Here is a 12,646-nt window from a genome sequence, read left to right as displayed (position 1 = left end):
CATAGTGAGAACATGCAAAAGGCCAGTGCTCAATCACTGTGCCGCCCTATGGTCTTTTTCCTTTGTGCACCAGTCTAATAAAGCAGTATCACATGTGACAATGCAGTTATACTGAATACATGCTGATCTTCAGTATAACAGAACCACTTCAAGTATGATATTGCTTTTATACAACAATTTATCAATTAAGAGTCCAGTCATTCTTAGACATGACAAGCACGTTTTTAAATCAATTTCTATCTTTCTAGAGTTTAAAAAATTATTCCTGAATCTGTATGTTTATATAAAGCATATGGGAGGTGTGTGGTGAAGGATCCGGGACATGAAATTTCATGGACTACTCAAATAAGTGTAAATTAAACTAGTATATAGGACAAACCATTGTTCATTCATTCACAAAAAAACAAATCTATTGATGGTTTCCAAAAAAGAAGACATTTTATAATCTAATAGAAAGAGTTTTTAATTTTATGTATTATTACTCAAATGGTCTGAATATAAAGTATTGTAAGCCTCATTTTAAAGTCGTTTTTATTTCTGGTCATAGAGGTTTCTCTTTCACAATGATTGGTCCAACCGCTGTTTCCTGTTCCCACTGAGCATCTGCAACACAAGACACCAACTTCATATTAATGTGATGCATTACAGATTAGGCTACACAGCAGTAGTAGATAAAATTGAAGTTATCTCCACCTTCACAAACTTCTACATTAAATTTACAAAGTTATTATAAATCGAGAGAGATACATTTCTAAAATTTGTCACTGTACATAATGAGTAGTTTTACTTTTGGTACCCTGAGGCCAACACTTTTATACTTCTATTTAAGATTTTGAAAACACATACCTGTTCTTGTGAGGGGGTTCTGGTTTCCTGTCCCACAGTCTGTATCACAACAGTTACAGACTTGATGGTTGCCACTGGTCTCCCTCCACCTGTCAATCAAACTCTATCTCTCAATACAACAGGTTTCAGATAGTTTCAGATTTTCACAGCAGATTTCTGCTCTCCACCTGTCAGTGTTACCACTTGATATTCCCTCTAGTGGGTACCAAGCACTTAAATTTTAACCTCACTCTAATTTGAGTTCAGACACCAGCAGGGCAGCTACTAGCCAATTTAGTGCCCCCTCCAACACTTGGTGCGTTAGGGTAGCAACGGCACTGGACACCGAAGTACACACACAATTAGTTCTACACAGAAATCTAAAGTCATTTGAACCCACTGAGAATGACGGCGTTTGTAGCATTTGCAGCAGATGAGTTGTAGTGTTGGTGGAGTCTTACCCGTTGGAGAATGAACAGGCCTTGTTAGTGGCATCAAGAGCTGCAGTAGCTGCTGTCGCTTTCAGACTGCAGGTGATGTAGATCTGAGGAGACACAAAAACTGTTCAACCAACAGCTATCCGGAAAGACAAACAGACTGATTAGAAATGGTAATGCTAGTTCATTTCCAATCAGTACTATATAGACAGAGTCTCACCACGCCGCTGTCGTCCTGCTGGAACCTGAACGCCTCCACCTCAAACTGCAGCGTGTCGTCCTGAGACCGAGGCAGGAACCGAGAGCTAGAGCCTGTCAGCTGACTGTCAAATAGACACCTGAATGCAAGACAGAGGACCTTCAGACAAGACACCTAAACACAACACAGGACTGACAGACACCTGAACACAAGTGCCGCCAAACATACATATGAGGAAAGATTCCGATGTGTGGGAGGACAGCTTATGGTTTGACTAAATAAACACGTTCAGAAGGGAGGAATATAAATAAAACTCAAGTTAGACCATTAGCTTCCAAACTGGTTGTGATTAAATAATGCTCATATGTAAATGTGTTAAAACAGATTTGAGTGGAACAGGGTTTAGAAGAAGGTCAGTACTGTAAACTGACCCACTGTTTCCCAGGAAGGCGTATCTGGGGACGGTGTCAACATTTGGGATCACAGTGGCCACGCAACTGTCCACCGTCACTCTGAGGGGGACATGATGAAACTGTTTTACTGAAACTTCAAACTTCATCATGTCACCCAGCAGGAATTCAGCAGATGGACGAGCGAACTGCCAATTATCTGATAAAGGACAAAAACAGATAAAAATTAAAGACAGGAGCTTTCAGGATGGACAAAATACTAACCTTTCTATAAACAGACAGACTGTAAAAAATATCACTTTTAGCTGAATATTTCTATTTTATACTTTTGCTTTGTTACATTGAACAACTTACCACCAGTACACAAATTAATACATCTATAATAATAGTGATCCGATACCAATAGTATGATGACAGTAGCGACCCTGCCTTTACCCTAAGTAAATATTAAGTTATATTTTGTTGCAAATATACTGCACTTTTGAGTAAAAGTTTGTATGAATGACTTGTAATTGAGTATTTTGATACTGTGGTACTGTACTTCCATATTTGGATTGTTAATGAAAAAATGTTTTTTTAGCCAAGATTTATCATTATTAAGTTTAAACACCTACCAGTCATGAGTCTGAGGGAGAAATAGAGACTGTCCTCTGAAGCTTTGGTGTCACTGAACGGAGTCCAGGTTGGCTTCAACTGCTCGCTGCTCACATCATGCTTCCTAAAAGACACTCAAATTTAAAATCTAAAAAAAGCACTGACATTGTTGTAAAGCAAAAACCATGTCAAGAAACATAAAAAATCCAGACAAAGTGTTTTTCCAGCTTCAGCTGTATAAAATCTGACCTCTGGTAGTGACACTGGATGCTGACTGTGACGTCTGTGGTTCGGACGATTTGACTGTCTCCCAGAGGACTGGGAGTGTAGAGCAGCGTGAAGGCGTAGATGAACGAGTCCTCAGTCAGCTGAAACACAGTTTACTGTTAGAAAAAGCCCTGTTCATGATAGCACATCCACCATGTGGGAGCTGGACTCCGATGCCAGAGATTAAGCTGGCCAGTAAAAGTAAGTAAGTAAAATTAGCATCTTAGTGAAAATTCAGGCCCATTTTGACATTTGAACAGTTGTCATGTTTTCATCTGATGTACAAAAATGAAAGACCTTCTTGAATCGACCACAGGATTACTGTAGAACCCATGTTTCACATTAAACCCTCACCAGCAGCTGGCTGCCACATCCATGCAGCTCTGATTCAAAGACTAGAGCCTGAGCTTCAGCATCTTCCCTCGTGGCAGGACATCCTCCTAGAGTGACGTCTGCAGCCTGGACAGGTTTACCGATCCCCAGCAGGTCTTTCTTGGCCTCCACTCGGACAGAGTTCTCCCCGCAGATGACGCTGACGCTATTGGTTGCTGTTGGAACCTTAAGTTCAAAGTCTGGAGGGAACTGAGGCGGCTCCTCAGCCGGTGGATCTGGAAACTTCCAAGTCAGTGGTTCATGGAAAGACTGCTTCTCCTGGACGACAGCTGGGAGTAAGGAGTGATGTTATCTATCAGACTTTTAATGAGTTGACAGCTAAAACACTAAGTTGCGTTTGAAAGTTGATTCAAGCTTGGACACTGATTAAGACTTTCAGCTTCAATCATGAAGCAAAACAGTTTGATTTTTACAACTAACTAAGTCTTCAGTCATGAGAACTAAAAGCAATGGTTGAATTTACTCTAGTTCTCTACTGTACATCGAGGTAAATGAGTCTCTTCAGTCCTTTCGTACCACTTTCCACTTCTGCATTACATTTCAGCTGCAATTATTGTGCTTTTTACTTCACTTCAAATTTTTGTTACTTTACAATTTAGGGTTTTGCAGACACATTTTACATGAAACTACCCAACAGTTTATACAAGAAAAGTAAAACAATAAGACTGACAGAAAATCAATTGGCAACTATTAATTGCCATTCATGTAAAAACACAAAGTATTGGTTGGAAACTTTAACACAGTAATCACAGTAGTTGAGTTTCAGTTTCAATTTATTAACTTTGAACTATTTTTGATTACAGTTAAATCAACCATATCAATAAAACAAAATACTCTCCAGCAGATATTAAAATGATCAGTGTTCTAGTGATTCCTGAAATTTGGATCAGGTCTACCTGCTGGTTCCTGTACTTCAGGCTGATCTGGTATCTGGTCTTCAAACCTGGCGTTCCAGTATAACTCTGGAGCTGCTGCTGAAGCTCCACAGAACAGACAGAAAATGATTCTGACAAGCGGCTTCATATTTAAGAGTTTATTTTTTTTGTTTCCTCTGTTCAGGACAAACTCACCTGTACAGCAGGTGGTTTTCTAGAGCTGATGTTTGGCTCCACCCACTGTCTGATTGACCTGATGGTTCTCCAGCTGCACCTCGTTCACCTGCACCAACCTGCTCAGACTCACCTGAGCTTCATTCAAATAGACAAAACTTTATTTTAAAGTCTAGTTTATGAAGATGCAATATCTGTCAGACTGAATATTAGAATTAGTCTAAAACCACTCATTACCATGTGACTTGTGGAGAGGATGTTTTGATTACAAATGTCTCATGCAGTGGTAGTATTTTAATCCTTAACTTAAAGGTCCAGTGTGTAGGATTTTGTGGCCTCTAGCGCTGTAGTTGCTAGTCAACCCTTACCTTTCCATGCAAACTAACCCTAACTATGGAGGCTGCAAGATGCCGAAATGCCCTATCCTATGTTTGGTTTGTCCGTTGTGAAATATTATATACTAATGAAAACATAGTGAATATTATATTCCATTTCTACCATATTTTTTAAATAGTGGCCCCTAAACCTTTAAGTAGTACTAATACCACAATGTAACAATCTTCACTGATGTGACTTAAGTAAAAATACGTAGGTATAATCAGGGAAATGTACCTAAAGTACGAAAAGTTCTCTGTGCAGAAAAATATTCTCTGTGACTGAGTTGGAGTATGATTTGGTTTATTTAAACCTCTAGGAAATTCATCATGTGCCATATGCCGATCATCAGACAAACAAACAGACAAATACAACATAACCAACAAGACCCACAACAAACATCAGCAACACCCCACCATCAACATCAACCTGCCCACCACCACACATCATCAGACTGCTCCACATATTTGAAGGTGCAGCATCCACCCACACAGAGGTTCAGTTATTGTTTCACAGTTTGTTCAGCAGTGCAATAAAGGCAGGCACAGATGATCTGTGAGCCCCTTTGGTTCAGAGGGACAGCACCTATGACGTCTGCCTGCCCAACTCATACATACTAAAAAGAGGATGTGATGCCCTCTCCTCACCACTCAGGACTCACAACGACTTACAGTTTACACAGTCCCTGCAATCAAAGGTGAAGAGACTGAAGGGAAGGGGACATTTAAGGAATAAGCTAGGAAAAGTCAGTGAGAGAGTGACCGACCTGCTGATGTCATTGTTTGGTCCTTTTAGTTGCAGTGAGTAGTGCAGCAGTCGGTTCTTTGTCCTCTTTGTTCACAACCATCATGAAACGCTCTCAGACAGGAAGGAAGCAGATCAAAGCTGTGGCAACAATGCTCAGTCCAGACTTATTCTGGATCAGCTCAGCTCAACATCTAAGAATGATGTTCTGGGTCACATCACCCAGAAAACAAAGTCAACATCTTCTGCTTCCCCTCTTTTTTTTTCTCCTTACTTGTTTGTATTTGTTCTCAATTTGTGCAGCTCCAGTTTACACTGTATATCAGTAATAGTACACATGCAGGGAGAGAGAGATGGGGAATGGCATGCGGGAAAGAGCCACAGGTCAGATTTGAACCCTGGGCTTCCGCAGTAAGGACTGAGCCTTTGCACATGGGGCAGCTGCTCTACCAACTGAGCTAAACACCGCTCCGAAATATAATTTACATATAGCCATATACGACTTTTATACAGTGTGTGTAGGTGTGTGTGTGCGCGTGTGTGTCACAGACTAATTAAGGTCCTGATGGAGTTCATCCTGTTAAAATTGTTTATGAATCATTAGAGGCAGAAAAACGTGCTCACCCCCTGTGTCCTCCATATAAATAATTAGTCCAGCCAAGGTCACACTAATGTTAATGCTAACACTAACACACACACGTAGAGGAACACACATACACACACTGCTTTCCTGATGATGGAGATCCTGAGAGGCAAGAAAATAAGAGAAAGAGAGGGCAGAGAAAAAAAAAATGAAGTGATACATAATATACCTAATATGTTTTTATGCAATATACAGTATATGTAAATGTTGTTCATCAATATCCATAACTTAAATGACAATACAGTACATAGCACTATATACACTGATTAGCCGTAACATTATGATCACCTGCCTAATATTGGATAGTTCCCCTTTTGCTGCCAAAACAGCCCTGACCCATCAAGGCATGGACTCAATACTGTGCTGTGATAGCTGTCACCAGGACATTAGCAGCAGATCCTGTAAGTCCTGTAAATTGCTATATTGTGCCTCTAAGGATTGGACTTTGTTGACATATGTCCAGCACATCGTACAGATGTCCACATGAAGGGCAAGAACCAAGGTTTCCCAGCAGGACATTGCCTAAAGCATCACACTGCCTCTGCTGGCTTGCCTTCTTCTCATAGTGCATCTTGGTGTTCCCCAGGTAAGCAACTCTCACACACCCAGCCATCCATGTGATGTAAAAGAAAAGATGAATAATCAGACCAGATCATCTTCTCCCATCGCTTCGTGGTCCAGTTCTGATGCCCATGTACCAATTGTTTGTGCTTTCAGCAGTTGACAGGGATCAGCATGGGGACCCTGGCCATGGACCACTTTTGATACTAGATACTGACCGCTGCAGACTGGGAACTCCCCACAAGAGTTGCAGTTTAAGGATGCTCTGGCCCAAGTAGGTCAAATTTGCATAAGTTTTTTCCATCAACTTTGAGGCCAAAATGATGTTGACTAATATGTCCCACCCACTGGCAGGTGCCATGATAACAAGATAATCAGTTATTCACTTCCCCTGTCAGTGGTCATAATGTTATGGCTGATCTGTGTTTTTACCACACATAATTCAAAATCTAGAAAAGATCACTAATTGATGAAATAAGGATGCGGATCTATTAAAACATTATTTCTCTCTGAAATAGAAAACATATTTACAAAATAAAAACCGCATACAACACCTCTTGTTCAGTACCTAATTGAATACAGTACAAATACAAGATATTTAATGTTCCAACTGATACACTTTCTAATTTTATCATTTATATATTTTTTGTAACTATACACTCATTCTGTTTTTATTATTTTATGCAGCATTACAACTTGTTTGGGAGTCGGGTTGTATGGAGACAATTAAGTCCAATTTTCTTTTGTACCGTTGTTACTTTGATGATTAAAGAGTGTCAGTGTTTAATAAAAAGGTAAATGTTTAACTGTGTGTTGTTGCAGACATAATAAAGGACTGTATATATTTTCTGGAATTAATGTCGGATTATTTGAATATTTATAGGAGAGAGTTTGACCACCAGGATACCAGAGTATGTTTGTGAATATATGTGTGTGTGTGTGTGTGTGTGTGTTAGCATTAGTGTTACCTCTGGTCGTCTCCTTCCATTCATTTCCTATATAAACTGCAGCAGCCTCCTGGGGCTGTTAGCTGCTCACCTTCACTGATATTAATGAGCTCTCTCTGCTCATTTCCTTTATTTATTAACCGCTAACAGCCAGAGGAAAGAGGTGTGTGTGTGTGTGTGTGTGTAAAGGGTTCAGTCGTTTAAGTTTAATGTCGTGTTATTTTTACGCAGACGTGGCTGTTTTTTTTTCCCGTTGTTGTTGTTGGTTTTTTTGTTTCTCGAGAACGAAGCAGTTTGTTAATGATGATGATGGCAGCAAGTTTTTGGGACGACCTTGATGAAGGAGTGGAGAGAGTTTTTCGACAACAAAACTCTGCAGTGATGGGACTGGTCACAGACAAAGGAACAATGGTATAATAGTATTAAAAAATATAATGACAATAGGACTTTATTGATCGTACATTTCATACAAAGGTGTAGAATACAAAGAAAAACAAAGCAGCAAGAATTTTTAAAACTACGTATTTAAAAACAAATAAAATGAACAGTTAATCAGTGGCACCTATCACTGTGACATAGATTACAGTAAAAATCAACAGCTGTCTTGGTTTGTTCAGGACTGTCCTGGTTGTAGGTGGACAATCTGAATCCCAACCATAGTCAGTATAAACCTAGACGTAGTCACACACATGTTTCTGAAGAGCTGCCGTGAAGCTCAGAGAGTGCTGGCTATGGTCGTCACTGTCATGGCAGCCCTGCATCGGCCACTTCTCGGCTAATCTACATATGGGCAAAGTCGTGGCGTGTGGGTGGAGCTAAGGCAGCCTAAATGAAACCTAGTTGCTCAAACCTGTCAATCAAAGTGGCCACGCTGATTATGCAGAACTTTACTATAATTTGAACAGGTGAGCTATATAAAATTCATCTTTAGTACAGTTGTCATGAACGGGAAAATTAGCTATGAAGACCAAAACCGTTTTTTGTACCAGGCTGTAAACATGTTTATTGGACATTTTAATAAGCAGACTTTTTTAGTGTTTAGACATTTATTCTCTTTGCTCTACCCTACTCATTATCATCTAATCCAATGAAAAAACAAACAATGCACCACACGTCTGTATTCAGCACTGGTTTGTCTGTACATATGATAATGTGTTGGTGTCAAAGCTGTTGTGAGTCATAGGCATAGGTGGTACGGCTCTTTCAGTATTTATGTTACAGTTAGATGTTATGCTGAATCAGAATGTCTGACTTTTCTAAAGAGTTCCAGAAGGCTTACTCCTTCCATCACGATGTAACGACAGTCAAAATGCAGTGTTCATGGTGTCCATGGTGTTGAAAGGTGAGCTCGGTTGCCACACACTGAAATAATTGTCCCTCATACTGAGGTGGTGTGGTGTGTGCATGAGTCCAGCCTTAAAGAAGTTCCTATACATGTTGAGCACTTGTAAGCTGCTTTTCCTTTACTTTGCTGATCATTTGTGTTAATTTAACTTTTGACAGGGCCCACCTCTCAACTGAAAACAATTCCAGATGTCAAGTAAAGGGTGGCTACTAAAAAGATCCAATATAAAACACATTTTGCTTCGTTCACACTTCTTCTGTTTAAAAGGTAGTTCCATAATTTCAAGTTATTTCATAGTGTAATCTATGACGATAAGATATGATGATAATAATAATACAAAAAAATACAAGAAGGCGTCTCCAAACTTTGGACTGGTTTTGGGCATCTGTAGACTCTCAGTCTTTGTACTCAACATGTTCAGCTCTCAAGAGATATTTTCAGCTCACTTTCTCCTGAACTCTAGGCTCTGCTATTCTTTTTTTAAGCTCCAACAGTACTCACAATAAAACATTTCAGACTTAAAACAAACCCTCAAGAACACCTGGAGCTGGAGGACACACAGAGAAAGACAGGCTTTTATTTTTAAAGTTTTATACTTTGTACTGTGTTGTACTGTATGTGTGTACAGTTTGTGTGTGGAGGTAGCTGCTCAGGCAGTCGAGGTCATCATAAAACAAGCGAGCACTGTTGAGGAACTTGCTGAGTGGTGCACTTCTGTTTGACCTCTGACCTTCACCATCCTATAATCACATTCCTCCTCTGCTGCCTGACTCCTACAATCCCACGGAGACAGAAATACACCTGGCACTGTGTGTCTATTTGGTTTGAATTATTTTTATAGTTTTATATCCATCCATCCATCCATCCATCCACTTTCTTATGCTTAACAGTGGCGATGGTAGCAGGTTTAGCAGGATCCAGATGTCCTGCTCCCCGACAACACATTCGAGCTCCTCCCTGCGTTCCCAAGCAGTTTCCCAGCACGGATGTGGGTGCTCCTTACCCTGTGTCTAAGGCTGGGCCTTGCCATCCGGCACAAAAAGCTCATTCTTGTGATCTCATTCTTTCAGTCACAACACAAAGGTCATGACCAAAGGTTAGGATTGGAATGTAGATGGACTGGGAAAATTTGCCTTCTGGCCCAGTTCCCTCTTCCGCACAACGGCAGTTTTATAGATATTTGTACTTTACCTCTTGAACGAAAGTATTGGACGGATAAATTTTGACCTGATGATGGTGCTAGAGGAGCATTCAGGGGAGGGTCACTATTTCTCTTGCAAATTACAATGCAATCTATCCAATAGTTGTTAGAATCACACACATATTGTGAGGTATTTGTGCTCTATAGTTTTCATTATGGGCAAATTTCTGCTGTTAAATGCTCTCAAGTTGTTGTTGATAACTATTAAAAGCTAAAAAACATAAATATCACGCACCATTTAGTATAAATTCATTATATTACGACTGATTCCCAGTGTCCCACCCAAACTCGGTCCATTAGCATGAAAACCTTTATCCAGTTACTATAAGTAGTGTGCCATTTTCACCTGTAATTCTCGAAATTGCCATTGCATTCTAATTTTTGAGTAGATTACAGCTATCTGATATAATGCTCATTTTGTTTTGAGATGTTCAAATGGCTGGAATAATAATGTGAAGATTATTTGGTCAATGAAATCCAAACCCTTCCTCGCTTCCTTCCTTTTCCGGTTTTGATTTTCCTTACGGTTGCAGTGGCAGCAGGTTAGCTTCTGATGCAGAAGAATCTAGGCTCAGACTCTAATGGTTAACATCACCCCTGCTGTGAATTCACACAGTTAGCAATATGAATTGAACATGTATTCAAAATCTAAAGGGTTCATTTCTTGCCTTATGACTTCCGTCATCATCATCATTATCGTTTTGATGTCTCATCAAACCAGAAGCCTCAGTAGCTGCTTTGTCAGAAACTTCCCGCTGACAGACAAACTTCTAACATTAGATCCTCGCGGCTGCAGCGCTGCAGAGGGTGGAGCAGAACACAGACAATTTGACATGTCTGGGATAAACTGGAGAGCAGCTCAGAACGAGCAGATGGAAGGAGACAGGAAGTCCAGGAGGAGCAGAAGAATAAGAGCGGGATGTTTAGCCTCTGTCGACTTGGCAACCCTCAGCTCTTTACTCTCCAACATCGACTCTGAAAGCTGGAAGCTTCTCTGGGATCTCTAAGGAGACAAAACATATTTCAACTCAACTTTATTATTCATGTCTGGAACAAACAGGACTGACACTGAAAGGAAAACAGTAAACAAACAGAATGTTCAGAGGACAAGGACAAGTATCCTTTTCTACAAAATTTAGAGGTCGAGTGTGTCAGGTAGGGGTCTCTGTTTATAGAAATAGACGGTCGAGTGTGTCAGGTAGGGGTCTCTGTTTATAGAAATAGACTATAATACTCATAACTATATTCTCATTAGTGTAAAATCAGCTGAAAATAAGGAATATTGTATTTTCATTACCCTAGAATGAGCCTCTACAGAGAGAGCAGGTCCTCTACCACAGAGCCCACCATGTTGAATCACCATGCCACTACAGGAGCCCAGAACACTGACTCTAGATAGGGTCTTTTGCAAGTTTGTGGCCATTCCGCCACGTTTCAAAGAGGGGCACTATTCAGTTGTCACCACAACCCTGTGGCGATTGGTGATAATGTGTCAATGTTGTGTTCATGTCTTGTTATTGCTGTCCTAAAGAGGCCAACATTTTGTTGTTACATATGAGTATGTGCGTACTGGTGACTTGTCCAGGGTGTACCCAACCCAATGTGGGACTCAACTTTCAAAACTGCTAAACTAACAGTCTCAGTAAAACTCCTGCATAAGTGGGTGATCACACAACATTTGCACTAGCATAGCCATTCTCCTATGATAAGGTGCACCTAGCGTGTGATCATCTCTTGTCTTGTTTGTCTAGCATTTTTCTAGATGCGCATTACAGGTAAATTATTCTGAGAGCAGCTTCACTACTTTACCGCTTCCTTCCTGTTTTGATGCCAGTAGATAGCCTATGGGAGGTTAATGTTAGCAAACACAATCAACAACCCAGCAAATGGAAAAGATGGTGGTAATCACCATACTGTTTCCTTTTTTCAGTTTGCTGTGAGCCCAAAATGGCTGCTTTTTATAGACTTATTTTCCTTCTCATCCAGTAACAGCAACAACTAATCATATTCAGTCTCCTGGTTGTGCACACAGTGCTGGCTATTTTCCCCTGAGTTTGAAGAGGAAGGTTAGAGAAGATGACGAGGGACCATCAAACCAAATACAAAAGAAGAAGAACATCCCAAAAGACACTGACCCCTAAAATACACTGCATGCAGAACGACTACGGAACGACTCCGACACACCAGCAGAGCCAATACATTTCAATTTTAGTCATTGCGTCAGCTCACACAGTCTCCAGTTCCACTGCGTCACGGCTCCGGAACGACTGTGGCAACCAGCAGCTCTCCACAACACATACGCAGAACTTCTATTTTTCCCGGACGCCGGAGCATGGAGCATAAATTCAGCATTGTGTGGGGAAAATACAGGCGTCTTTTCAACCCGTCGACACCATGGATGAGGAGAAGTTGATTCTGGCGGTCCAAAACCAACCTATCATTTATGACACCAACAAAAAAGATGCGGCGTGGAATGCCATTGCAGGAGTCAAAGAGACTACAGCCAGCAATATCGCACGATTATGCATGATCTCGTGGATTCTCGTGACGCTTGGTGTCCGGCGGAGCCGCACCAGTGTGCATCACAGACAGTTTACGTGTGAGTTGGCGGACAGCGGAGTACGCGGTCATTCCGGAGCAGAGCCATTCCTGAGCC

General features: G+C 40.7%; 1 protein-coding gene across 1 annotated transcript; it reads right to left on the bottom strand.

The window, feature by feature from the left end:
- Nucleotides 1-442: 442 nt before the first annotated feature.
- On the bottom strand, nt 443-4,197 carry LOC104932997 (zona pellucida sperm-binding protein 3). The gene is made up of 9 exons (XM_010748348.3): nt 4,022-4,197; nt 3,087-3,394; nt 2,715-2,833; nt 2,486-2,589; nt 1,893-2,070; nt 1,483-1,600; nt 1,287-1,369; nt 847-935; nt 443-603 (listed from the first exon to the last, which is right to left on the bottom strand). The coding sequence occupies exons 1-9, from the start codon at nt 4,146-4,148 to the stop codon at nt 542-544; spliced, it is 1,188 nt and encodes a 395-aa protein (XP_010746650.3). The 5' UTR covers nt 4,149-4,197; the 3' UTR covers nt 443-541.
- Between the last annotated feature and the right edge of the window lie 8,449 nt (nt 4,198-12,646).

Source organism: Larimichthys crocea, chromosome XXI (assembly GCF_000972845.2).
Source record: "Larimichthys crocea isolate SSNF chromosome XXI, L_crocea_2.0, whole genome shotgun sequence".
In the NCBI taxonomy this organism is placed as follows: Eukaryota; Metazoa; Chordata; class Actinopteri; family Sciaenidae; genus Larimichthys; species Larimichthys crocea.
This window is presented reverse-complemented; position numbering and strand designations above follow the sequence as displayed.

What these genes read in the sequence shown, in the direction of transcription:
- LOC104932997 (XM_010748348.3), bottom strand. Translation starts at nt 4,148, where the DNA reads ATGAAGCCGCTTGTCAGAATCATTTTCTGTCTGTTCTGTGGAGCTTCA. An exon ending in GCCTGTTCATTCTCCAACGG is followed by an intron (nt 936 to 1,286) that starts GTAAGACTCCAC and finishes TTTGATTGACAG; the next exon opens with GTGGAGGGAGACCAGTGGCA. An exon ending in GAACCCCCTCACAAGAACAG is followed by an intron (nt 604 to 846) that starts GTATGTGTTTTC and finishes CTTGTGTTGCAG; the next exon opens with ATGCTCAGTGGGAACAGGAA.